This window comes from Hippoglossus hippoglossus, chromosome 4 (genome assembly GCF_009819705.1).
Source record: "Hippoglossus hippoglossus isolate fHipHip1 chromosome 4, fHipHip1.pri, whole genome shotgun sequence".
NCBI classification, from domain to species: Eukaryota; Metazoa; Chordata; class Actinopteri; order Pleuronectiformes; family Pleuronectidae; genus Hippoglossus; species Hippoglossus hippoglossus.
In genome coordinates, this window is record NC_047154.1 from 3705004 (window position 1) to 3731749 (window position 26746).

Below are 26746 nucleotides of genomic sequence, written 5' to 3' on the forward strand. Positions count from 1 at the left end.
TGCAACATGAAACTTCACCACTAGATGTCACTAAATTGAACACACTGAACCTTAAATGCTGAAATAATTTAATCTAGATTTATTTGTGGGCTTTGTTCACCAAAGACTCAATATCAAAAACATTTTATCGTTCAGAAAATTGGTGCTGTCATTTATCTTTTGATATTTTCTGGAATTTTGGAATTTTGTAATGAGTGTCAATGGGAGTGGTGACATCACCGTATCACACACACCCCAGGCTCTCCCTTTTCCCTCAAATTTTACATTAAAATCTGAATTTATTTTAGGTAAAAGTAATTTAAATATTTGCAGAGGTTCAGAAACAAAAACATAAGACGTGATGTGAAAAACTGTCCCTTGTGCCAATAGGTGTTGAGCACTTTCCGCAAGTAAAGCCTTGTGGTTGAAAGTATGTCAGTAGTATACCATCGTGTAATTGGGTGTTTTGGCCTTTCAACACTATACACCCTTCACAAAGTCAGCCAGCGGCTGGGTGATCAGCTAGTGTGCTGTGTTCATGGGGCATTGGTCAGCAAAAAGGTTCCTGGTTTGAATCCCAGCAGACTTTCTATCTGGAGTTTGCATGCTCTCCCCCTATTCACAGGGATTTTCTCTGGCTTCCTCCTACAGTTCAAAGACATGTGGATTGGTGTTAGGTTAATTGTAGAGTATATTGTCTGTAAATGCGAGTGTGAAGGGTTGTTTGTCTCTGTATGCTGGCTCTGTGATACACTGTCCATAGTGTACCCCACAGTGTATAGTGTACCCCACCTCTTGCCCACTGTCAGATGAGATTATTTTACCCCTGTGACCCCAAAAGGACAAGCGGGAGAGATGATAGATGGATGTGTATTACTGTGTTAAAGAGTTTGGTTTGCCATTTTGGCAAAAACAAAAATCAAGGCACTTATTAACCTGCCTATATCCCAATATATATATATATATATTCTCAGAAAAGCCTTATGCCATTCATGCCTCATATTCTAAGGAGTTCTAAGGAGTTCAAAGATAGAAATTATTCTTTTTGAGTTGTGCATACTGGCTCAGTGTCACACGGTCATGGCTTTTTGGGACAGCAACATATATCAACACTAACACATTCTTACAGCTTGTCATAAATGCTTATATTTAGGGCTGGGCGATAAAACGACATCGATAATTATCGCAATATAACTTTTCCTCGATAGAAATTGAAGACATGTCGATATAACGTCGATAGAACTCATCCCGTCCATATTTTGACGGACAACACAAACAGCTAGTGAGAATGAGAATAGCGCCGCGCCGAACCAATCATTTGGCGATACACCCACATCAGGTTAGGTTGACTCACACAGCACAGAGCGGAGGAGCAGCAGCAGTACACGTGTTAATGTTTGGGCTCCTGCATAAAGGTGGACGACTCTGCATCGATGCAGTGACTGAACATTATCATGTTTCCAGCTACGTTCATTGTTTTAGCGGGTTTCCACCGCTGAATAATTATAACACCGGTACTTCAGGACAGACGCTCATTATAGGTCCGGTCGTCCTGTGTCTGAGTCCGTTTCCTCCTCCCCCCCCTCTGACCTGCGCCCACTTTACACTGCAACAAGAAACACCATTACTGATCACAAGTTATGAGGACACGTACAGGACTGACGTATTCTGTGTGTTTGTTTGATTCGCTCCAGAGTTTATGAGACATGTTTAAACCTGCCACACAACACGAGACGTATCGTGACGCACACAGTTAGGACATCAGGGCCGGAGCGATCCGGTGACATCATCCGACATCATCGATTAGTAACTGTTATAGAATATAGGACTAGATGGTGACTATCCCTGTGATTATCAGTTGGTGTGTGAGGGGGGACAGAGACGAGCGGGGACACACACGAGCGGGGACACACACACACAGACAGAAGTTAATTTGCGGGGTTTGAACTTCTTTGTTGCAGAAGAAGCGACGCCCCGTTTATCCAGGAACATAAATATGAATTCGTCAGGTTTTTATAAAGATCAGTTCTACGTGTGAATGATTAGAAAACATCAGAGGAGCAGAGTCACTTGTTGACCAGCGAAGTAATGTGCCTCAGTCAAGTGGCGCTGATTTAAGGTAAGATAAGATACAACTTTATTAATACACACACCAGGACAATTCAGTTGTTACAGCAGTAGGCAGGTCAGAATGATGTAGACACGACAATAAAAATTAGATAAAAAATGCTGAGTATGTACATTATATACACCTTTTCACTGTAGTCGTTTGTATGAAATGTTATAAGTAAAGTGCCGTGGCACAGGATGATTGTATGAGCAAGTAAAATCAGTTTTTTGCATAAGAACAAACGTTTGTAAATAAGATCATTGTACACAAACACAAATGTGCAAACTTTTTTATTTATATGGCTATATATATCGCTATATACGACTGATATACCTATATAGCTATACCTATAATACACATTCACTGTCGTTTTGATGCATTTTAAAACGTTACTTTTTTATTTTTCATATTAGGAAAAACACTGGTGGAACTAATAATATGTGACAAGCAAGGGTTTTTTATTTTTATGAGGGAGTACACAATATGGCTGGCATTCAAATGGTTTCAGTCACGTGTGTGCGTGCGCGCGTGTGTGTGCGTGTGTGTGTGTGTGTGTGTGTCAGATACAAAGTCTCGATGGTGTTGCCAGGTCAAGGGTACAACGTCAGCTGCTTTTCAGTTACTTCTAAGACCGGAGGAGTGTCTCACAATCAACAAAAGATATGCGTCACTGATCCCATGTAAAACCTGAAGAGTAGGTTTCAGGACAATTCGGTATGTGATCCAAGGCAGTCTCATTCACCATGAGCTCCTTTTTACGTCTCTCGCTCAGAGAAAGTTAGCTGTGTATATGTGAGGTTAAACTGCCACTTGTCAGTTTAGCTTCATTATAGATCATATTTTCTATTTATTCAGTGTTTATTTAATTATACAGGTTTAATTGGAAGTATTCATGAATGGATTTTTTGTATTTCCTGTTTCTACAATGAAGACGAGGCACCTGAACTGAAGGAGCCGCAGTTATTTGTGAGCCTACAGGGTTTGAACCTCCACTCCAACGAAAGTATTTTCTTTTTTTCTCAGCAATGAACTTCAGGTAAGACTTTCTGAGGATCAGACACTGATCCGATAAGCACCACACACAACAGGAAGCTCCAGACTCTTTTATTTGACCTAAGCACTCATATGGACTGGGGCTCTTTCCATAGTGTCTGTGGAATAACAAAACAATTTCCATGAAGGGATCAATACAGATTTTCTGATTCTGAGTCTGAAAACCAAAATCGCTAATTTGTTATTTTGTTGGTTGACCTGTTGATGTGTCTGATAAACTGTCACAAAGTGAAATGATATCTATTCATATTCTTAGTGAAAGAATGTAGAGTGTATTTTGGCTGCAGTGTATGATGTCTTCCATGGTCAAATTTCGTAGTAGAATAAAAGAATGGAATGAGGTTGTTACAAATTTGTTATTGAATTGAAATAATTATGAATAGGCTTATTACTATTATTATAATTAATAATAATAATAATATATTTATTTATATAGTACTTGTCATAACAAAGATACAAAGTGCTTCACAAATTTAAAATAACCCACTAGTAAAAAAACATAAAATACATCATATATCATATACAAATTTAAGAATAAAAACACTAAACATGTGAAGGACCCCCATGGAAATAATAATGATAGTAGTAAAAACTTCAATTAGGTCAAATTGGGGAATACAGTATGATAAAAATAAGTTTTAAGCTTTGACTTAAAGGAAGCTACTAACTCAGTCTGCTGTATTTCCTCGGGCAGGCTAGAGCCTCTGGGCTCTTATTTCAAAAGCTTATCAAAAGCTCTGTCCCTTCATCTTGAACAGTTACAAATCCCCAGAGGAAAATGTACCGGAAGCCAGGGTAAAGAGGCTAAAACCAGGGTGATGTATTCCAACCGATTTACTGTGTTTAAAAGCCTGGCATTTGAAATAATTTACTGAACATGTTTCATATTAATCTGCTTTAATCATAGAAAGCTATTGTCTTCCTGATAATATTATATCCAGAAGTGTTTTGCTACTCCCAGTCTGCTGGTGCTCATCAATGGAGTACACACACACAATTTAAAAAAAATGTAATGGCTTAGTTTGAAGAATCGTTCACCATTTACCTCAAATGTCTTGGATTTGGCACTGTTTACCCCTGAAACTCCAAAAGTGTTTTGTGGACTCAAACACTTCACCCACCCCTCCATCAGCGTAGTGGTGAGTAGATAATGAGGGAATTATCATTTTTGGGTGAACTATCCTTATAATTCTACACACTGACCCTTTAAGGCCAATATGCTCTGGGCCAGTGGTTCTCAACTGGTCTGGCTTCGGGACCCACCATCACCCCTTAATGACAAGCCGCGACCCAAATCGAGGAAAATTTTCATCTTCTCAAATTAATTTAATGAAAAGATGGTGCAGTGTGAACCTGAGATAGTACAGAATATCACAGTATGCCAACACAAAAAACAAGTTTAATGATAAACCAAAACGACCAGCAGGTGGCGATGCTAGAGAGGGAAATATTCCCTTTTACACTCAATTAGCTGCATTTTAATTAAAAAACAAAAAGTGCATCTTAAGGACACAAGGTAATACAACATACATAACAATTCAGTAACTTAAGTAAGTACTTAAGTAACTTAAGTAAGGAGTGTGAATAGATGGCGCTCCATTAAAAAATCCCCTTCAAAAATAAAAGCACAGAATATTTTTCTTAACATTTGTTTTTGCCCAGGCAAAGGCCCGCGACCCCACTTTTGGCTCCCACTTTTGGGTCGCGACCCACCAGTTGAGAATCACTGCTCTGGGGGACTGGAGAGGTGTTGTGGATGTAGCTGCGCAACATGAACACTTGGTGACAGTGCTGCTCCAGGTTGGATCAGGATGCGCACGCGCAGAGCGATGTAAACAGTCGGGAGGCCGCTGTGTCTCCAGACATCTGTGTACACGTATTACGGCTGCATTGGGCTGGACCGGGGCTCAATGGGAACAGGCTAACTTAACTCTGGCTAGCGTTCAGACTGGAGTCCTAGCTAGGCTATCGGGGCTAACACGGCTAAAGTACTCGGCTGAAGTGTTTGAAACCCGATATTCTCGTGATAACAGCGGGACTGTACTTTGGTGCATGGGAAGCGGCGACGTTCTCCGCAGTTGGAAACAAACTCTTCCAAGGTAAAGGATGTTCTTGGTTGTTGTTTTGTCCCGGGCTCTGTCTAATTACTGGTGCGAACACTTAACTCATAAAACGACCCCTGTTTATCAGTGTCGTCTAAATGCACGGTGTGACATCACGTCTCACTACAGGAGGTTGGCATTATTTCACTCCTTCATAAGTTTAACGACCACGTTAGCTTAGCTCGTAGCTTGTCCGTGGTGGCAGTTGTGTTTAATTTTTACTCTTGTAGTCTTTAAGTGAGGACACCGGCTATTGCCTGGAACAAAACACCAGATACTAAAATGTTAGACATGTCTCCTGCTCGCTAATGTCATCTAAATACATAAATTAAACCAAAGTGTGGCCTCGTCGAGCTCGTTGACTTTAGGTCTTTCTGGAAGAAATCCTCTGCAGACTTTTGCAGTTGATGCTGGATCTCCATTTCAGCTCGCAACACCAGCTAGCCATAAAAGGAAGAGGGACTTGTGCTCCTCCTGTCCATCGCCTGCAAACCAAAATGTTAGTGATGGTGTGTAGCCCAAGCAAGTGATTTGAAGTGCTCAGCCGTATCTCTAAACTTATACTGAAGTGACCTCCAGGGTTTATCAGCAGCACTGTGGACACATACTGTGGGAGGTAAACCCTCTAAAGTTGTGCCTCAGAGACAGAAAGGACTCCAGTGGTGAATGCATGTGACCATTATGTTGTATTATGTTGCTGTGGAAGTATGTTGTTAATGATCATGTCCTGTACTTCACCTCACCTGGAGACAGTAAACTGGGAAAATGAGATGTAGGCTATTAAAAGGCATAGGCAGAAATAAAAGTACCCAACACTAACCACATCTGAGTAATACTCCATTAACTGTACTCATGAGTCTTTTATGAGCAATGGGATCTTTCACAAAATCACACTGAAAGAAGAGTAAAACCTGATTGTTCTGTGACTTTAGTCTTGTGTCATGAATATACATGTATGTGTCCAGCCCAAAACAAGGATACAAGACACCGTTATTTAGAAAAAGTAAAAACAAGAAACTAAATACCACACCAGCAGCATCAGTAACAATACTAAACAAATACACTACCCTGACGTTTTTTTTCCAAAGATGTAGAAACAAAGATAGCCAACTTATAAGCATTAAAATTAAACAGTAATGTGATTCTCTTTCAACCTCTCTTAATTCTCACAACCTGTTGTCCTTATATTATAACTTTTATACGTAGACTCACTAAAACAAAACAGTTTTGTAAATTACTAGAACCCACTAAAAGTATTAATTTATTATTAGATGGACAACCTTAAGTATTAATACACCTTTGTCCAGAAATAGCTCTAATTAAACCTGGTCGATTTATGTTAATTGAAGTTAGTGACAGTGCCACTGTTTAAAATCCGTTTCCAGGTGATCATGGACAAATGCTTCTGTATTTAAAACTGAACAGCTTGTAGAGTGGGGTCCGAAGCAGTGAGACCACTTTCCCACTGTGTGTGGGACTAGAGATGGCCATGTCAGAGGAAACACTTGTCTGTACTTGTTGAAGTTATGTCACAGAGCTTCACAAGCATTGACTTGGGACTTAAACGCCTAAAGGCATTGCAGTGTAGTGATATCAGTACCCATATGTTTGCTCTATATGAGTAAAATTAATAGTAAAAATGACTTTGCTGTTCTTTCTCAATATTGAAAGAGTAACAGTCACACATCACTGAATTGTCAAAATCAAAATGAACGTGAAGGCAGTATTTATAAGCAAGAATCCTGGAGGAGTCGGTGCAAGACCACATGCGTATTTAATGCTTAGGACCATATTTGGTTTTGTCACTATCAGCCCCAGTAGTTTCAGTTATCACTCCTACAGAATCAACAGAGATTCAAGTGTTTCTATAATTAATTGACACTAGTTGGATGCAAGTCCAAATCGACCTTTTATGGGCCAAAAGTCCGTATTCATAGTTCGTATGTGGCTGCATAGTGAAGAATAGCCTTCAGCCAAACCTTTAACAATGCTGATTGTACACTGGGAAACTCTGAGCTTCCCTCTGTGTATGAAGTGAAAGGCCATTCTACTTCAGTGCGAGTGTGTTATTGTAAGTCAGGGCTGTGTTTTAATACCCTCACACAGCTCATGGCCAGTGTGTTTCCCTCAAGATGGCCATGCTCTCTCCTGCTGGGCCAGATAAGTTTGTTCTGATTCACTGACTAGAAACAGCACATCAAAGATGAGTAAAATGGGGACAGGCCAGATACGTTTGTCTTCATTTTCCCCTTGGATGACAACTTTAAAAGTCTTTTTAGATGGAAACTAGTTTTATATTTGTCACAGCTCAAGAGTTTGTGACACTCTTCTTTTCCTGCTCCGTTTTACAGCATTCTGGGTGTTTTGCATTTTGAATTATGGGAAAAGAAATGCGTCTTTGTTCCGTCTTTGGTCTTTTTCAATTCTGCGCAGAGGCTTTCTTCTTGCTGTGGATTTCATTAGCAATGCGTACTGCTTCTCGGGGCCCCCTTTGAGTCCTTCAGCATACAAAAGCAGAAACAATCTCTGTAGGACTTATAGGGAAGTCTTGCCTCATTCTGCCCTGAGGCCACCTGGACGTTTGCATTTTTTGAGTCAATGAAAGTTTTTGTCTTCTCATATTTTGCAACCTGAACTTGGTTCCCATGTCTTTTTTTTAGTTGATATAAAAAATATAAAGAGGCACATTAGTATTTAATATTTAGCTTTCAAAATAAGATAATCGACTAATAAGATTAATAATAATGAGGTTTATCATCACAAATGGGGCAGAAACCAGGCCTGAATTCACTTGGGTCCACATGGTTTTTAGTCTCCATTTTTTCTTTTTCTCTCTCTCTCTCTAGTTAGTTCTGCATGGTGTCCCACACTGGGAGCCTGTCTTTGATGAAACCTCATGCCCTTACATTCTCCTCTTTGCTTTCAAAAGTAAAGAGTACAGACACAAAGCTAGCCTGACCCACTGGTTCAAAAAGAGTTTGGGACGGTGAAAAGTAGAAGTCTTATTAATTGGGCAGTGCAACTTTTTTTATCATCAACCATTTTTTGTAATTGTTCACATATTAGTTCATAATATCCTATTTAAATTTCACAATCTTGGCGGACATTTTCGTAATCAATTGGAGTAATGCAGTTGTGAGGAAAATGTTATCTTTATTTCCTCTGCTGTTTAGATGAATTAGTCACAGTGTGTGCACTGTCACTTATTTGAGATGTAAACTAATGTAATGGATTTATTAATTGAACTGTTACATTGCTGCTGTCAGGGTGTAAAATGTGCTGACTAACACCGACTGAGTAAGAGCTTATGTTGCCCACAGCCGTTGTTTACAAGGTGTACACAGCCAGTAAAAGTGCTGGTGTGGATCCTGTTATTTGTGTTAATGACAGACAGTGTAGGTGAACGTCACCTGCGTGTTCAGATTTAGTTTGTGGCTTTGTGAGTGGTATTTTGAAAAAAATATATACAGTGAAATGAAATAAAAGGAAAATCAAATTGTATTTTTCAGAAAGCATGTAGAGTCTGACAAATTGTAGAGAAAATGCAACTTTGTATTTGTTTGAATATTCAGTTATCTATGGTTAATCACTCACACTGCTTTTCCCCATAACCCAACTTTCCCTGCCTTTTCGTCTTCTGAATTGTTGTTCAATTCTACAAGAAATCAACTGATTTGAAGTAAATCGTTGAAATTTGATACATTTGCAAAGTTTATTTAAATTTTTATATAAATATACCAATATACTTCTTTTTGTTGCTCTTAATGTTTTTTCTGAAAGTTGAACTTTGCCTTGTATTGTGGCATCATCCATCCATCCTATTGCAGTCACTCTCTTGGGTCTATAGTTTGTGAATCTGTTAGTTTAGTGCTTATATTGTGGACGAAGGGCAGTAAATGAGGCCCCCCCACCTTGACAGGAACAGGGTGTTGTTATGAGAACACGAAAAGTTTAGCGTACCAACTTCCTGTTTCTCTCCAGTTCACAGGCAATCCCCACAATCATAAAATGTGTATTGTAAGATACTATATTGCTTTTATGATACATAAATGAGAACATATTTGTTTTTAATGTTTCTCTACAGTACATTTTTAAATGTCTAAATGTCACATTCCAAACTTGTAATAGAATAGATTAATAATATACTCTGTTATAGTGAAGTTTGTACTGTTATGAATTCATATACACATTTTTATGGCTAAATTAAATAAATATAACGTTTATTCTGGCATTTTAGACAAGAAAGAAAAACAACAGAACATATCACAATACTACATTTTATGTCCGAAAAGAGTAGGAATGAATTGGACTTATCGAGTCCTATCTCTTCATTATGGAAAATGAAACATGTCTATCAAGATTCATCGTCAACCAAACATAATGTCCTGAATTTTTGGCTGAGGAGGGTTGCAAACATGCATGGTTTCTTGCAAAGTTGAGAAGTTGAACCTAAAATTCACACACACACACACACACACACACACACACACACACACACACACACACACACACACACACACACACACACACACACACACACATAATAAAACTGTAAGTAACGGTCTCTGATGTTTGATATTTAGAGACTTTACCCAGCACAAGTGTCTACCACACATTAACGTCACAGTACTTCATAGTGATTGTTATGTGTGTGTGGTAACTGCACAGTCACTAAGCGTGTCTATGTGCACACAGCAGGGTAAAAAAAGCCTAGCTAGCATATTTTCAGTCTGTTCTATACCACACATTCCTGACACCACATTTACTACCGTCTTATCCTCCACCTCCTTTTCTGTTTCTTTCCGTTTTTGTCTTCAGCCCTCTGTAGTCCTGCAATACACAGAAAAATGACTCATAATTTTTTACTACAAAGTTAGATAGGTTTCCTGTCTGGTTGCTCTATCCATACATCCTGCTGCATGGTGTGAAACCAAAGGCGAGACTATTAAAAAGATTCGCCCCTCAGGTGTAAGGTGAATTTCGTTCTGCTGAGTACAAAACTTCACCTTCTGTTGCACAGAACACTGATTTCTGCAGGAGACTTAAAGAAGGAAAATAAGGCAGATCCTTTGTGGAGCACTTTGAACCCTCCTGACAGTATGATCAGCATATGACCACAGGCCAGTGTGACTAGAAACCGGTTTGAAGGTTCAGAACAGTGGTTTACATTCAGGAATGTGCTAATGTTTAAAGCTGTAGTATGTTGGCATCGCACAGCCAACGAGTTTGGACTTTTTGGAATAGCAGGTAGGAACACATAGAAGAGTTTCTGACAGATGTGCAATATGTGGGTAGTTTCTACTTTTTAGAAAGAAAATATACATCAATATTATGCAACAGGTATTTAATCATTGAACATTGGCAACTACAGAGCACAAAGTATGCTACTCTGTTTTCATGCGGTTTTCAGCAGTACTCTGTGAAATATAAAACCTTGAACCTTGTGCGTGTCAGTTTACAGTAGGAAGTTACTGTAACTTGGTACCAGAGTGCACTGAGGCTCATTCTGGAGTGGTAGCCTGTTGTACACAAGGAGGTCTTCCTCAATAGAATTTAAAATTTTAAGAATTTTAAGAATTTAAAAATTACAAGCGATATGACAAAGAACACTGGTTAACACAAACATAATTTAACTTTAAATTAAGTGAATTGTCAGAATATCAGTTACCAACAGTCATTCAGTTCTTACTCAGCTTTTACTGGAAAATTATCGTTTAAAGTATTGATCACAGTATCAGATAGACAAATTTATTTGCCAGTGCTGAGTTTGAAGAGTGAGCAGCTGTATCGATCGGGCTGATACAAACTGCTGGATCTGTGTAGATAATGATGATAACATAGGTTGTTGGTATATAATGATGTTCAGTAGCTGCTAGATAAAAAACGGTGAAGCTTTTTCAGGCATTTGATTCTTTGATAAATATTTTTTTATTTGAAAAATGCAAGCTTCACATCATTGGGAGGGGAAGAAGTAGATGATGTCAAATAATGACACTTTTGGGCCGCACCAGCACAGATCTTAATAAAATTTGATCACATGAGAATATTCCTGTGAAACCAAACTTTTATGAGTCTCGGATCACAATCAAAGGTTCAGTGTGTAAGATTTAGGTGAAAGGGATCTATTGACAGAAATTTTATATAAAATAATTCTAGTGATGTTTTCACTAGAGTGTGTTTCATCTAAATTATACAAATTGTTGTTTTATTTACCCTAGAATGGGCCCTTTATATTGAAATACTTTATATTTACATCAGGGGGGTCCTCTCTATGGAGGCCGCCATGTTTGTTGTAGTAGCCCAGACTGGACAAACTAAACAGCCTGTGAGTTTTTATGAAAACTGAAGGTTACCACAGGTTCTCTTTCATGTTTGGAAGGAGAGGGTGAGGTGAGGGGTATTCAGCTGCTACATGTAACTTCACCACTTTGTCTCTAAATTCTAGCAGTCACGGAGAGACACTCTGGACAGAGGCAGTCATTGTGGAAATTTGGTCACTTGAGAATACCTGTGAAACCAAACTTTTATGAGTCTCAATTAAGGGAGATATGAGCAAGTGAAGTTAGGACTTACTCAAAGTTGCATCAAATGTTATGTATGCAACCATACAAATGTTATGTATGGTTGCATATGTTATAAACTGGTGGCTGGGTGAGCCGAAGAGACTATGACCAGCCATGTCTGGAGGATTAACTGGTTAGATAAGCATGGAGCTGAAAAAGAGTTAACAATTTTTGTGTGAGCTATATTAAGGAGATATATCCAGTAAAATTTACAGCCCCCACAAAAAGTTCAAACTTGGTCAGCTCATGCAATTTTGGTTTCGTAGGTTTCTCATGTGACCAAATCAGCACTAAATATTATTAGGATCTGGGAAAGTGTGGTGTGATATATATATTTAAAAATTTATAAAAGTCTGTCTTTTGAAGAGGGTGGGGAATATTTATTTTGGCCAACTACCAAAAATTAAAAGTTTTATTACGGGGATGTTGTTACTGAGTTAGTAGGTATTCTCTATCCTCTGCAGGTGGCGACAGACAAGGTTGCTGGTAAGCTGAGTTCTACTCTCTCATGGGTGAAGAACTCGGTGTCCCACACGGTCAGTCAGATGGCTAGCCAGGTGGCCACACCCACGTCCCTGCCGACCACTGCTACGTCCTCCTCTACGTCTCTGTCCTCGTCTGCCCTGTCACCGTTGTCGCCAGTACCGCTCACTCCCGACGATGAGGAACTGCTTGCCAAGCTGGAGGAGCAGAACAGGTAAGCAGCCTGTGTCCTAAGCTGCTCCTGGCTGTCAACTTAACAGTGTTGGTGGTAACTGAGGGTGGAAGAGGACAGAGGTCAGGTCTGTGTACTGTAGTTCCTCTCAGATAACCTGTTATCAACAGTGCACACATCGTCACCATTCTGACTATCTGCAACATCATTATTACAACAGTTAAAACCTTATTTACAATTTATGGAGTCTTCATAAACTAGTTGTTAACTAGTTGTTGAAAACTCACGTAGCTGATGGAGCGGGACATGGATGTTTGACCCTTTTCAAATTGGTCCTTAGTCTTCCAGAGGGAAGAAGGTCAGACTGTTCATAAGGTGGGATGGATACTCACCCTCATGCTTATAAATGTGAAACAGTTTATGATAAACCGCACCCTCATGATTTGCAGCTCTTGTAAGCACCAGACAGATGATGTGTGCGGGTCATTAGCTTCCTACACACTCCAAAAGTTAAACTTCCCTCAACAGTTAAAGCTTTTTTAGCCCTTTTCATGGGTTATCAGTTGATATGATTATTAATGATTATATCAATACTACAATTTTTTTTTAACATACTAACACAATTCCCAATTTTGACATATATCCATTTGTTACATTATATTCAAATTCTCTAATTAGCATTCGACGTGTGGTTTATCTAATGAATATTTATTTTGTCATTGCCTTGTTTGCTCTACTGACTACACACACACACAATAGGTAACAATAAAAGGTCAATTGGAGAGAATTAGCGGTAAAAGTCTATCAAATTAAATACATTTAATTGTAACTGTCCCATTTGTTGGGTTCTGGAGGTTTCTGTGTTTTCAGTGTTCAGCTGTTTGACAAAGAATTTTGTGTTTTGTTCTTTGAGGAGGTGACCACTTTTTGTCACTGGGTTCTTCCCTTTCTTCCGAAGTTCAGTTCGTGTTGATTCTGGTTGATGTTTTCAAAAATGTAAATGATGGTTTGATTGTTTGCATAAGGCCCTAGCCCTGTTTTGGACTGACTCATCCAACGGCCTAAAAGTAATGGGCACTTTCTTTTAAATAATGGCCCACCCAGTGTACTACATTTGAATTTTTTGAGCAGGTTCCTCATCAAAATTGATCAGATACTATGTAAACTTGGGTCTGTTGTAGTTTGACTGGGCTGTCCCTTCACGTCACATCAGATTGAAGTACTGTTAGAGGATGACGCAGCTCCGCTCTCTTGCCAACTTTGCGAATTCTTCCTCTGTTGTGACTCTCACCCATGGCTAGTGCTCAGTGTTTCCAGCATCAGCATGCAATTCAGAGTTTAGGATTGTGTCAGTCAAAGCCAGTAGAGAAGACAGCAAAGCTTTGTTGAATACAGAGGTTGGTGATTAACTGGTACGCCCACAACAGCCAGTGCGGTATGCCAACCGACACCTGGTATGATTTTTTTTTTTCCCCATCAGAAGTAAGGGGATGGAAATGAACATGGAAAACTTCAACTTACTGAGGTCTAGGCAGATTTCCATATGCGCAACAGATGGGGCTCATAGTTGCCCTTTGACCGCTGCCTCCACCTCAACACATAGAGCCACAGCTGGGCCCCGGACATGAACTCCGGAGAATGTCTATACAATTTGGTCTGGACCTTCTCCAAAGTTTGCCTTTTCCACATGAACAACTCAGCAGGAGATTCTCCACTCAGGCGTGTTCACAACAACACAGAAAGCTCTGTAGCGTTCAGGTGAGGGGTGGTGCAGCAGGCAGGAGGCAGGACAAAACTAATTCCACTACAGAGATCATGTGTTTTTGTTAACAGAACATCAACACCTATGTTGACCGTAATCACTAAAAGCTCTTTTTAGATCGTTGTCAGTGTCTACGTGTGTGGCACCACTCTTTCATCCTGAGATATGTGTATTCTTTTGGGTTTTTTCGAGGTCTGTTGCATGTTAGAAACGTCATCTACGCGCCCGTTCTTTCGCGGTGAATCCTACAGAGGATGTCCTTTCTCACATCTCTGGGCTCATTTGGACATTATCCCAATTCTTTTACTACACGGCTGGCAGGAGAAATTCTGCAGAAAGTACAGAGCCTCTAACATTTGCGTTCTCACATACAGCCCCTCCGGTGAATGTCAGGATCATTCGGAGTTCGATGCATGTCTGAAAGCAATTTTTGTAACCTGCAACCTAGCAACATGCTCATCGCCACCAAACACAAATATCCTAATTTTGACCTTAATGTGTTTTCAATTCAACAGTAGGGGGGACTTTGGCTTTCTTCTAGGACACTGTTTACTGAGTCAGTTTGTGTGTTTGGTGAGGCCTTTGTACCCTACAGATCAGATAAAGGGAAAAGCATTCAGTATCGTTACACAGATTAGGAAGCCCCACACTGACTGCTTCAATCTGAAAATCAGACGAGCCACTGCTCCAGAACTCCTTGAAACCAGAGACATGCGGAGTACATCATGAGTTTATCTTGGTAAGCTTCATTGTGTTTCTTGTTTCTGTAGTAAACAGCAAATGGAAGTCATGATGTTAAAACAGCCACACTCTTGGAAGAGGAATGTGCTTCTAATTGTTTGGCTTCTTTGTTGTAGCGCAAGATTTTATCAAGATTAACCTTTAATCACTGCCAATATTCCTTCACCTAAGCTAATTTCTTCAGTTTTTTGGTATTTTGTTTTATTCCTCAAGCTTCGGGACTTGTGTTTGACTACTGGTGAATTATTAGCTGAGCAGTAAGTATGCTCAGGTTCATTTGTAGAACAGGCTGGTACTGTAGTGAGTGTAACCTTACATCAAAGGCAAATAAAATACTTGAAAAAACAACAATTGCTGCTAAAATATACCTAGAAGTTTATTTTCCTTTTTATTCACGTTTTTTCATGTCAGAGTTGAATACAAGTGCAGAAGCTTTCTGCAGGCTACTCTCTCTGGCCTTCCATTTTACTCCCTCCCACACGACCCAAATTTGGCTGTAACCCTAGTCATTCTTGGAGCATGCTCGGTGATGTCACGGGCTCCAGTGGAGAGGCCCCGGCCTTTTTCCGAGATCAGGTGTCTGAGCCTTTGTGTGTATCTGTCATGAGCTCCTCTCTACAACACCGGCTGGGAGTTGCTGCTTGGTTTGTCTGTACACTGACCCCTGTTCAGGTCATTCTGTCAGCAATCCCTGTGACAAACTGGCAAGAATGTGAGATTGAACTGCTGAAAAACACATCGCTCACGCTTTTCATCCACTTCAGATGCCGAACATGGATGGCAACACTGAATTAACATGGACATAATGAGTCAGGAAATATTTTACTGACCTCCGCTGGATAAGCTTTTTTTCAGCCACTTTAAGCTGCTGTCAGTAGAATATAAATAAGTGCCAACTCTGCTCTAGAAATGTGTTTGCGTCCCCTTTGTACAGTCTTTCAATCCAAGTACAAGAGTATCATTTTATTTGTCAGTTTTATCCTGATTGTTAGTGTGAATTTGTGGATTAAAGGTGGATTTCTGGGCCTTACATCAAGATCCCTGTTTATAATAAGCCTGCAGATGGTCACTAGAGCTGTTTTCAGACATGACCTGTGGGGAAAATCTGGAGAATTGGCTACAGAGTTTGCCTTTCACAAATGCTCAATGCTGCAGGAGGTTCTCTGTACAGATGCGTTCACAACACCAACAAATCCTCCGCATTATTCGGGCGATAGGTGGAGCAGCCGTAAACACAAAGATCCCATCAGCTCTTATCACCACAAACTCTCATGACATCTTCGTTGGTGTCTTCTACGTGTGCATCTCACTTGGAGGTGCTGTTAATCACGTGATCTTCGCAGTCAATATGTCACTTCCTGCCTCTGTCTGCTGCACCCGGCTGCTCCACCTCTCGCCCGAATAATGCAGAGGATTTGTTGCTGTTGTGAATGCGTCTGTGCAGAGAACCTCCCACTGTAGCAAATTCTCCAGATTTGACCCTGAGGTAATGACACATTTTAAACCAACACAACTGAATGTATTAGAAAATAAGTAATGTTTATTCATTCTTTTCCTTTCAAATTTGGTCACACCTGACACAGTCACATCAAAAATCGATTAAAAAACAATAAAAAAATGCTATAACTGAACAGAACCTGAGGTGGTATCAATACTTTATTCCACTTCCACAACTCAAAGTGCATACAAATTCATTATGTGATGATCAGTGTTGATATTGTGGCGACAAACAAATCAACTTTTAAACTGTAGCGAGTCAGAGACGTCAGCTGAGAGAGAGAGAGATGCACTTACAAAGCAGTGGAGTCAGTGTGTGTGCGCTGTTACTTCCCTCAGGTTGTGGGATCATAAATAAGTTTCAGAATTCTTTTATATAACCAACCGCTCATATTGATGAATCTGACCCGGGACAGACGTGATCACTAGAAGTTTCCACAGTGGAATTTTGTCGGAGGAGGCCGACTGTTTTCTCTCTATTCTCTTCTTATTATCTTCTTCCGACAATGATTCACTGATGGAAAAACCCGTCAATGATCTGAATGTCTTTTATATATCATCTAGAGCAGCAGGCCTCCATCTGATCGGCCCAATATATTGACATGCAGAGCGTGAATGTGTGGCGCATGGATCTTCATTATCTCGATAACGTGAGCTTGCACATCGTTTAAACAACAATTACGATATTATCGTAGACGATATATATCGCACACCCCTAGTTACCCTGCCAAGTTTCTTAGTGGGAGAAGTGCCATTTTTTGTTCTGAACAAGAGCAGTGACTTTTGATTCGTAAGATGTCATTGCAACCTGAAGGCATTGGTGAAGAGTCAGTCAGGAAGCAACCAGAGCTGCTTTTTTTATTGAATTCATGTGTGAAAAGCTTGATTCACATGTGTATGTTGACTCAAACATACTGAGCACTGTGATTGCTACTTTCTTAACGTTAGTGAACTGGTGTACGTTGACATCAGTCCCAAACTTTGCAGGCCCGTTAGTGCGAAGCTCCTGGGCTATGGTAACAGATGATTACATGTCAACAAGTTTGAGTATGAATTTCCCCTCGTCGATGGAAGGGAGCACTTCAAAACCCATCACCTCTGTGGGCAGAGCAAGTCCATCCAATCGACCAGCAAAGTTCTCCATCAACCTTGCAATGAAATCTGTCACCACATCAATGATTTGTGCTGGGGATGAGATGCATTTGCTGTGCATCGGAAAATGCAATGCAGGCTACACCGAGTGTTGCAATCACGGTCTGTACTATTGTAGGAATTTTGGAAGTTTTGGCTCTCGGTTTTTCTCTGCATTTCTTGCGGGTCCACGGGCTGGGCCACTCGGAGGTTGCTTCTGGGCCACATTTGAATAGGCCTGTTGTACAGTTCCAGCAGTGATGGTGTTTTTGTTTATTAAGTGTGGTTTGTCTGTTTGTCTCAGTTTTAGCTTGCAAATTGTCTGGCAATGATTCAAGGTGTGGCAGCTTGTACATCTGTGCGTCAGGTGAAGTACAGCATTTTTCTGCTTTAAATTTAACTTAAGTTCTTCACTGAGGTTGAGATATGGAGATTGAGTAGGGGAAGATATCGTAAGTCAGTACTTTTTTAACTTGGAATTCCTTAATTATTGTAAATTGTGATGAGAATAAAATGAGGTATTTATAAATATTAGCAAAAAAATTATAATTAGACTCAATTAAGCCCCTACAAGGAGTTTTTAACTGATTATGAAACGGTCTTATTTTAATATTGCCGCCTCTTTATGACCTACAACAGCAAATGAGACAATCAGGGAGAAAATTGGCTTTTTCTATAAACTATTGTCAATGTCTGTGGTCGGGAAGTCAGAGCAACGGTTTACGACAGTCAGGTGGCAAAACCTATGTTTAGGCTGAGGGAGAGGAACCAGAAGGGGGGAAGCAAGCTGTGCTACGGGCTAGGTTGAAGGCTAAAGGGTAAAGGCTAACCCATACAGACCAGTGCTCCTGAGTCTGTTCCTCACCAACTTCTACGTCATCAACGTCTTACAAACAAGATGGATGAGATCAAAATGAGAATTACGATACATGCTGCAAACAGCTGTGTGTTATGGTGTGGTTTGATCTTCCAGCCGACTATAAACTATACATTCAGTGACTTGGTATTGTGTCAGGTGGGATGTTCCATTTGCCCACAAGATGAAGAGAATTGCATTGTGGGGGTACCCTCATTTGACTGGCTATGTCACAAAAACTATTTTCTTTGGAAATAAGCAGCAAGGAGAACGTGTGCTCGCCTTCTTTCCCGCTGGCCCGTATACTCTGTCGAAGGGTCATTCAAGGATCTAAAAATGTTTTATCTTTCTCAGTTGAAAAGAGTGTTATCAATTAGGTTTAGCTAAATGATTTAAGCAATTGCTTCTCGTTAATGGACCTCTCAATAGAAATGTTGTGTCTGAACACTTTTTGAAACGTTAACGTCCAACCTCTTTCCCTCACCACAGGCTGTTGGAGACAGACAGCAAGTCGCTGCGCTCAATGAACGGCTCCAGGCGGAACAGTGGCTCCTCCCTGGTGTCCAGCTCCTCTGCCTCCTCTAACCTCTCCCACCTGGAGGAGGACTCGTGGATTCTGTGGGGACGAATTGTCAACGAGTGGGAGGATGTGCGCAAGAAGAAGGAGAAGCAGCTCAAGGTGAGGCCAGTGCAAATGACTACCTGTGGAGAGGCAGCTGAGCCTGGTCCAGACCTGCTTAAGAGCTTACTGTGACACGGCTGCATTAGGAGCTTACTGTGACACATTTGACCTGACTGCTCAAGAGGACGGTTCAAGCACTGGGGCTATCGTTTCATAATCTCAATTTAGACACTCATATTTGTCTGTTTTTTTCACAAGTGCCTATTTGACAAGAATACCGTTATTCAAGGTCACTAAGAGACACAGGAGCTCCCATGATACTGTTTCTGTAATGAAAGGGCTTTAAACATTAAAATCAAGGCTACACCATCTTTCCTGTGATACATATGTGCCTCACGGGCATTTGTATCACGCTCTGGCATGAATGTTACAATTGCATTATCTGTTTGAATGTTTACTTGGTGAACTTGTGTTGCTGTCCTTGAACTTGTTATCTGAGTTCCTGACATTTGAAGCTAATTTTAGGTTCCTTGTTTCTACAGTTACTTTCTGAAGTCTTATGATAACCCTGTGGCCAGTCACTGTCAGTGGTAGTCTGATTTAAAGTGCACATGCACAGTGGAAATTTGAGTAAACACAGTGACCAGAAAAACAGAAAAACCCTTTCAACACTGTGTTGGATCATGTGATAAGAGCCATAAGTCACACTAGTGACCTAGCAGGGAACCTTCACGATGCTCAACTGCTTGGTGTAAAAGTTTGAAGTGTAGATGTCCTTAATCCGTGTATCATTCGTTCTTTTCATATTCAATTAGAAAACCAAAATCGGATAATTAAAAAACAAGTCATTATTTCGTTATTCATTTATGAATCTGATACCAAAAAACAAATAACGGTTTGTTTTCGTAGTTTGGATTTTTTGCTCAGATCGAAAATAGGAAATGAAAAAACGGGTCACGGGCCGAACTGGATTTTGATATTTCATTTGTAGGATTTGTGTCTTCTAGTTCAGTAAAGTTTGAAACTTATTCACAGATTCGAACTTCCCGGATCAATAAGTCATAAGCGAAACGTTGTTAAACACGAACGCCACCTCTTTCCCACCGTAGTAAGGTAGACAACGGGCTGCAAGCCAGTTTTCATCAATATGAGTTGTCCTCCAAACTGGACACATAACATTGGTCTCTATGTACAGCCGGCTGTGAGACAAGTGCGCAGGGACCGTCTACAAAGTGCAACATTGAAAAGAGATATTACAAAAATATTCAATAACTTCATTGTAATACTGTGTATTCTCACCAAAATTAAATTACACATCTAGGATCCAGATACACAGCAATAGAGTGAAGTTATTGAATAATTTTCACAGTAAAAATGTTCATGTGGTTGCCATTGCATGAGCCTGTTGATAAAGTTAATATGCAAATAGGATGGGAGGACCCATTTCTTCTGCAGTGGCAGGGTATTTGTATTTCTTGTCACTGCGTGTGTAAATGGGGAAGTGTGAGCATGCATGGGTGTTGTCATGAAAATTAACAGAAGTAGTAATGACCAGATGGGTGCAACCAGCCTAGGATATGAATCATAACTGCTGAGGCCTTTACACATTCTGTGTTTTCTTCCCTTTGGTTTACAGAGTGACCCTTTTTTCTGTAGCATGAAGGAAGGAATCTCAAGTTTTCTTTGCTTGTCAGCAAAATCCCTGATGTGTTCAATGTTCTCAGTAGTTGATATTTCATCAAAGCCTACTACTGTTCAAGGGAAATCAGCTTAGTTTAGTGGTAATCTGGTTAAATGTTGCACTTATCAGATACATTAATATCTTTATATCTACCTGTGTTAGAGCCTGACAAGTGTTGGTCGGAATTAAAAAACAAGGCTGATTAAAGTAGTGGCTCAGAAAGCTGCTTTTGTTCACAAATAGTCGAGATATGAGTCAGGGGTTTGTTCCAGTACAAAGCTTGATTTGTCTTGTCTGATCTCTGAGTGGGTAGAGGGATTCCTTGCTGATAGCCTGTGTGGGCGGACCTCTGCTCCAGAGGCACCCTGGAATGGCCAGATGCTCACATACACACGCGCACACACAAACACACAGCCGTGCACACTACCATTGCAGCAGGAAAGACCAGTGTTCCCGGTCAGCAAAGGAAATTGCCTAATCAAATTGTATCAGCAGTAATACATGGAAACAAATCACTGTACGTAAGTGCCTCACCAGCAAAATAGTGTCTGGAGGTGGAAATTATATCATTATAAGATGGTCTGTTTTCTTCCACCTTACTCTGTTATCCACATTGTCCATTCACCGTTTCTGTTGTCTACATGTCCCCAAATGCCCATTCAAAATCCTCATATCCACACCTCTCCTTGTTCTGTCTTTTACCATGGTTTGGATTGTTTGCAGTGTGAAACATTTTTTTGGATAGTTCAGACCTTTGGACCAATTACAGGAAGTTGCAATAGCATTACACAATAGAAGAAGCACAAGCAGGATTGCTTGTGGTCTTTGCCTCTGATGATATGATGATATGATATTAATATGATGTTTGAACAAGCACATTTATTTTGCTAGTAGTAAAACCATGAGTTGCAATTAAATTAAGAAAGTGAACCAGTCCAATTATTTTCTCCATTAAAATGAAAAACTGCTTTTTTATCCACTTTATGCCAAAGTTTTTAAATACAGAAGCTGAATTGACCACATGCTGATGTCAGACACACGCCTGTCTACAAACCTATCAGTGTCAATTAAAGGTCGACAGAGCCCACGTAGGTGATGATGACCGGATGTATGTATGTCATACAAAAGTCTTTAGTCTGCTCCCTAACTTGGAATGTGAAACTAAAACTAACTGGATCAAATGTAAATTATTGGTTAATTAATAAATAATGCTAAATTCATATCAAAAGTGTCTTTTCTTTTTCCAAAAGGATCTTGTCAGAAAAGGGATTCCTCACCACTTTCGGGCAATAGTGTGGCAGCTGCTGTGCAACGCCCAAAGTATGCCCATCAAAGATCAGTACTCTGAACTCCTGAAAATGACGTCGCCCTGCGAGAAGCTGATTCGCAGAGACATCGCTCGCACTTATCCTGAACATGATTTCTTCAAGGAGAAGGACAGCTCGGGTCAGGAAGTGCTCTTCAATGTCATGAAGGTGAGCCTTGATTTGTGTCTGAGGAGCCTGACTGTGTGCAGATAAACTGATAATGATGTGTACAGACTACACAAAGAGGTATTTGGTGTGAGCAGCACTTTCAGGGTACAATCTGTAAGTGGGTTGAGTCTACTCTAGACCCTTGTGCTCCTGTAACCATCACTGAGACTCATCCAAAGCTCCTTCCTGTCAATTTAGGCCTATTCTCTGGTGGACCGGGAGGTCGGCTATTGTCAAGGTAGTGCATTCATTGTCGGACTGCTACTCATGCAGGTAATAATCCATCTTCACCACATGCACAAAAACACTCTGACTCACCAGCTCCCAAGAAATATGCTTCTGACTGAACAACAAGACCGATTTTGTGGTTTGATGTCATGCTGTTATTTTCCTAGATGCCAGAGGAAGAGGCTTTCTGTGTGTTTGTGAAGTTGATGCAAGACTACAGATTACGAGAGCTCTTCAAACCCAGCATGGCGGAGCTGGGACTCTGCATGTATCAGTTTGAGTGCATGATCCAGGTAAGCACCTCAGACTCGTAGTCAGACATGTAGTCATGTGCAGGAGTAATGACGTGAATCTGTATGATTTTTTTTTTCTCCCCTGCAGGAGCAACTCCCAGAGCTGTATATGCATTTCCAGGCTCAAAGCTTTCACACCTCCATGTATGCGTCTTCTTGGTTCCTCACCATCTTTCTCACGTCCTTCCCTCTGCCTGTCGCCACAAGAATCTTTGATATCTTCATGTGTGAGGTCAGTTAAAAGGAACCATAGCTTACAGTACCATAAAGTTGCTTAAAAAGTACCCCCCATTCATGTTGAGTGAATAATAATTCTCAGAAATATGTATACAATGGAAAGAATAGCATATATGGTAAGATTACAGAGGGAAGTGTTTACAGAAAGGTGGGCACTACTAATGGAAGCAATATGGGAACAATAGCACTGATAACTGAGGAATTAGGTCTAATAAGACAAGACATGTAATATGGGCCTTCTTCAATGTGTATTGGACTGGTGCATGTCTCTGTGAAGTGAGCTGATGTTATTGTTATTTATGTTTGTGTTCAGGGTTGTCAAATTGTTTGGATTTGTTTTTATAAACATGTTTGTGTCAAATGTTTTTAATCTATAAGATCATATAAATGTTGTTACCCCTTGTAAAGGAATCTGTAAATCTAAGATAGAAAATATTTAATGTGGTATGGAATACGAGAAAAGACCTAATAGAGAAAAAAAAAAGGAACCATAGCTTTTCTCCAGCTATCACTTGTTTCGAACAATATCCTGTGTGTACTTACATTAAGCCTTTAAAGAATCTGTGTCTTTGCATGTTTCCCAGTCTATTTATTTAGCTTGTATTGTACTGCTGAGTCCACTTTCTACAAGAAACACTCTCATAGCTCTGTTTTGAACTCTTGCACTTTGTTTTTACTCTACTAGTTTCTGATGTGATCTTACAGTTGAATCTTATCTTGCTGTTGCACTCACTGTAGCTAATAGCGTGAATCACACTTTTCTTAGATGCAGTGAGATGAAGTGTTTTCCCTTTGGTGAACATTTGTTCTAATTACATATATAATACAAATTAAATGAGGTTGACTGTCTTGTTATCCAGTAGCGCCACCTGTTGGACAAAAGAGAAACACAACAGTTCATACTTAATAGTTACTGAGAGTTGTTTCATCACGGCCTTGACACCCCTTGTAATTTACATTTTTAATTTTCAGTCTGTTTTATAATCCATTTTCACAGCACACAGAAGGGCCTTGTATAAGGGACTCCTCAGTGACTGGTGATTTCTCTCTTTCCTCAGGGTCTGGAGATAGTTTTCCGTGTGGGACTGGCCCTCCTCCAGATGAACCAGACGGAACTCATCCAGCTCGACATGGAGGGAATGTTACAGGTATGTATCACTGTAATCTCCATTTGACACGTCATTCAAGCAGCTCAGGTTTCTGGTGCAAAATGTACAGCAGCCTCCAGGGAGGAACCTCCACCACACCCAGTTAATTGATACACATCCCCTCCCAACATGTACCTGTGCACACGCTGACATTTGAAATAGTGCTTTGAGGTCAGAGAAACATCTGACTAAGACACGAATGTGCTGAAATGTTTGGACGTGGCTGATTTATGGGTGTGTGTGTGTGTGCAACTCACCCAGCCCCTGTTGTCTTACTGTGCACCAGCACTTTCAGAGAATTGTCCCAAACCAGCTTGACAACGGCCCAGATAAGGTCATCCAGGCTGCTTATCAAGTCAAGTACAATGCCAAGAAGATGAAAAAGTAAGCTCAACTGTCATGTCCTCATAACATATCACTGCTTTTACTTTGTGTATTTATTTTTTGCTCATAATCATTGAGTTGTTTACCACAGTGTGATGGCTCATTTCACTCAGTTTCCATCTCTTAAGTTAAAATAAGGAAGTAAGACGACATAACCTATACTCATTATATTTGTTACAACATAGTAAGAAACAAAGAAATTTCGGGGGAAAGATAAAGCAGTTGAAAGAGCCGGTATTGTGAGTATAAGGAGAAAGATAAAGACAATAACTTATAGTTCAAGAACATAATCACAAGTTAAAGCTGTATTAAATGTGAAAAGATAATTAAAAGATGTATATAGAAATACAATATGAGAATATGTGCAATCTGTCACCAAGGAAATTTAAGCTTCATTTAAACACAAGTAAATATTACTGGAAACGTTGTTCTTCACCAAATGAAGATTTTAGCAAGCTTCTCCAAATTACTCATCATTGGAAATAAATAAATTGAAATACTTAATTGGAATGTGTATATATTTGCAATATATATATAATGTGTGATTATGATATGAATGCAATCTTTAGCACCTAAGCCTGCATAAGACACCTTTTTATTAAGCTTTGATTTGATAAGTGGCACTTCAACAAATCTCTATTTCAGGTTAGAGAAAGAATACACTACAATCAAATCTAAAGAGATGGAGGAGCAGGTGGAGATAAAGGTGATGACAGATAGTTGAGTACGTTGAACTATGATTCAGAAATGTCAGCCGAGCTCTTTTTCTGACTTTGCAATTCCTTGTTGTGCAGAGGCTGCGGACAGAGATCAGGCTCCTGAAGCAGAGGATAGACACACTAGAGAAAGTGAGTGTTTGTTCCAGATAATCGTCAGCAAACCAAACCCAACACTGCTCCATGCTCATCAACATTACATTAACCCATCCAGCTGTGTACGCACATACATCATGCATCTCCTCCTAATGACGCAGTCTTGTCTTTCACTAATTGGGCTGCTCAAGTTGAAAGTTGTCCGTGATCAACCATTGTTGACTGGAATGGTGAATTTTAACAAACAGAAGCTGGATTTTGTACTTCAGGTTGTCTTAGTGTCATGGCGACTTTCTGTGTGGCTCAAATAACCTCATGTAGTGGAATCTAAAATTAACCAGACACGACTAACTGAGGCAGATACCGTTAACAAGTCTGTTTGGAATGTGACAGTGGCAACTTGACGCTGTTCAAGTCGATACGAAGCACTGCATGCATGCAAGTTGCACCGTTTGTATCATCCTGCACCTTTTTGAGTCTCTGAATGGGCACGACTGCTGCTAGCTAAAGGCACCATGCATGAGGTCTGCCATGGAGAGGGAGGGGGTCTGCTACTCACAGTTTGCCTGCAGGGAGGAACGCTGTGGTCTGAACCAGTCTGTTATTTACAACCAGCTCGAGGCTGCTGCTGTCTGATGTGACTCTGTCACTTAACTCGCAGGACCTTTTACCTCTAATTCAAACTGAAACAAGTGAAAGGTTGGATGAATGGCATCAACGCCCAGAGCTTCTGTTCCGTTCAGTTTAACAACATGTAGCTCCTTAACACTGTCAACGTTCTGCCTTTATTTCACTCTCAGCTTTAAACCGAGCTGTCCTGTGCTTTTTCCTGTCTGAAACCTGTCTCTGTGTTATCAGCAACGCTTAATTCTTCACTTTGTCACCAGCTCATTTGCACCTTTTCCACGACACCTGCATGCAATGTTCCTTTTCCACCCCTGAATGTAAACATCAGCCTGTAAACACAAATTTCAAGAGGGAAAATGAACATTGCATTATTCTTCTCTAAAACAAATCAATTATTCTTTTGTGTGCTTTAAACTGTCCTCTGTTATCTCTCTCCCTCTCCCCTGCTGTCTCTTGTTGATATTTCTGTTTTGTAGGAAAGTGCTTCCTTGGCAGATAGATTGATCCAGGTATATTCCTCATTTTCTCTTTACCTTTATGACTTCTGTTGCACCTTCCTTCTTCCTCCTCTTGATCTTAACTGTGCATGCTTATGATCAATACAATGATGGACACAATAAAAATACATAATCAAATTAACATAATGGTTGTCTGAATCAAAAACTAAACCAGATAATAACCCTTTATAATATCTTGAATAAGTGCATGGAATACCACATTGTGGCATGTCAGACAAAGTAAGAGAATCACAGCTCACCCTAAAGAAAGCTAATGAAAAGAAAATGTAAAT

The 26746-nt window shown here is 40.1% G+C and overlaps 1 protein-coding gene across 6 annotated transcripts in view; it reads left to right on the top strand.

The window, feature by feature from the left end:
• Positions 1-2809: 2809 nt before the first annotated feature.
• The window catches only part of evi5b (ecotropic viral integration site 5b), a 37768-nt gene continuing 13831 nt past the window's right edge, over positions 2810-26746 (top strand). The window contains exons 1-12 of one of the 6 annotated variants that reach the window (XM_034582727.1): positions 2810-3125; positions 12272-12504; positions 18939-19128; positions 22003-22227; positions 22426-22500; positions 22623-22748; positions 22837-22980; positions 24044-24133; positions 24420-24517; positions 25163-25223; positions 25312-25365; positions 26433-26465. In XM_034582727.1, coding sequence (XP_034438618.1) covers positions 12353-12504; positions 18939-19128; positions 22003-22227; positions 22426-22500; positions 22623-22748; positions 22837-22980; positions 24044-24133; positions 24420-24517; positions 25163-25223; positions 25312-25365; positions 26433-26465 — 1248 coding nt within the window. In that variant the 5' untranslated portion in view covers positions 2810-3125; positions 12272-12352. Of the gene's footprint in view, positions 3126-4987; positions 5242-12271; positions 12505-14825; positions 14964-18938; positions 19129-22002; positions 22228-22425; positions 22501-22622; positions 22749-22836; positions 22981-24043; positions 24134-24419; positions 24518-25162; positions 25224-25311; positions 25366-26432; positions 26466-26746 lie in introns of those variants that run through there. The other 5 variants (XM_034582726.1, XM_034582729.1, XM_034582732.1 and 2 more) reach the window with 5 other exon arrangements.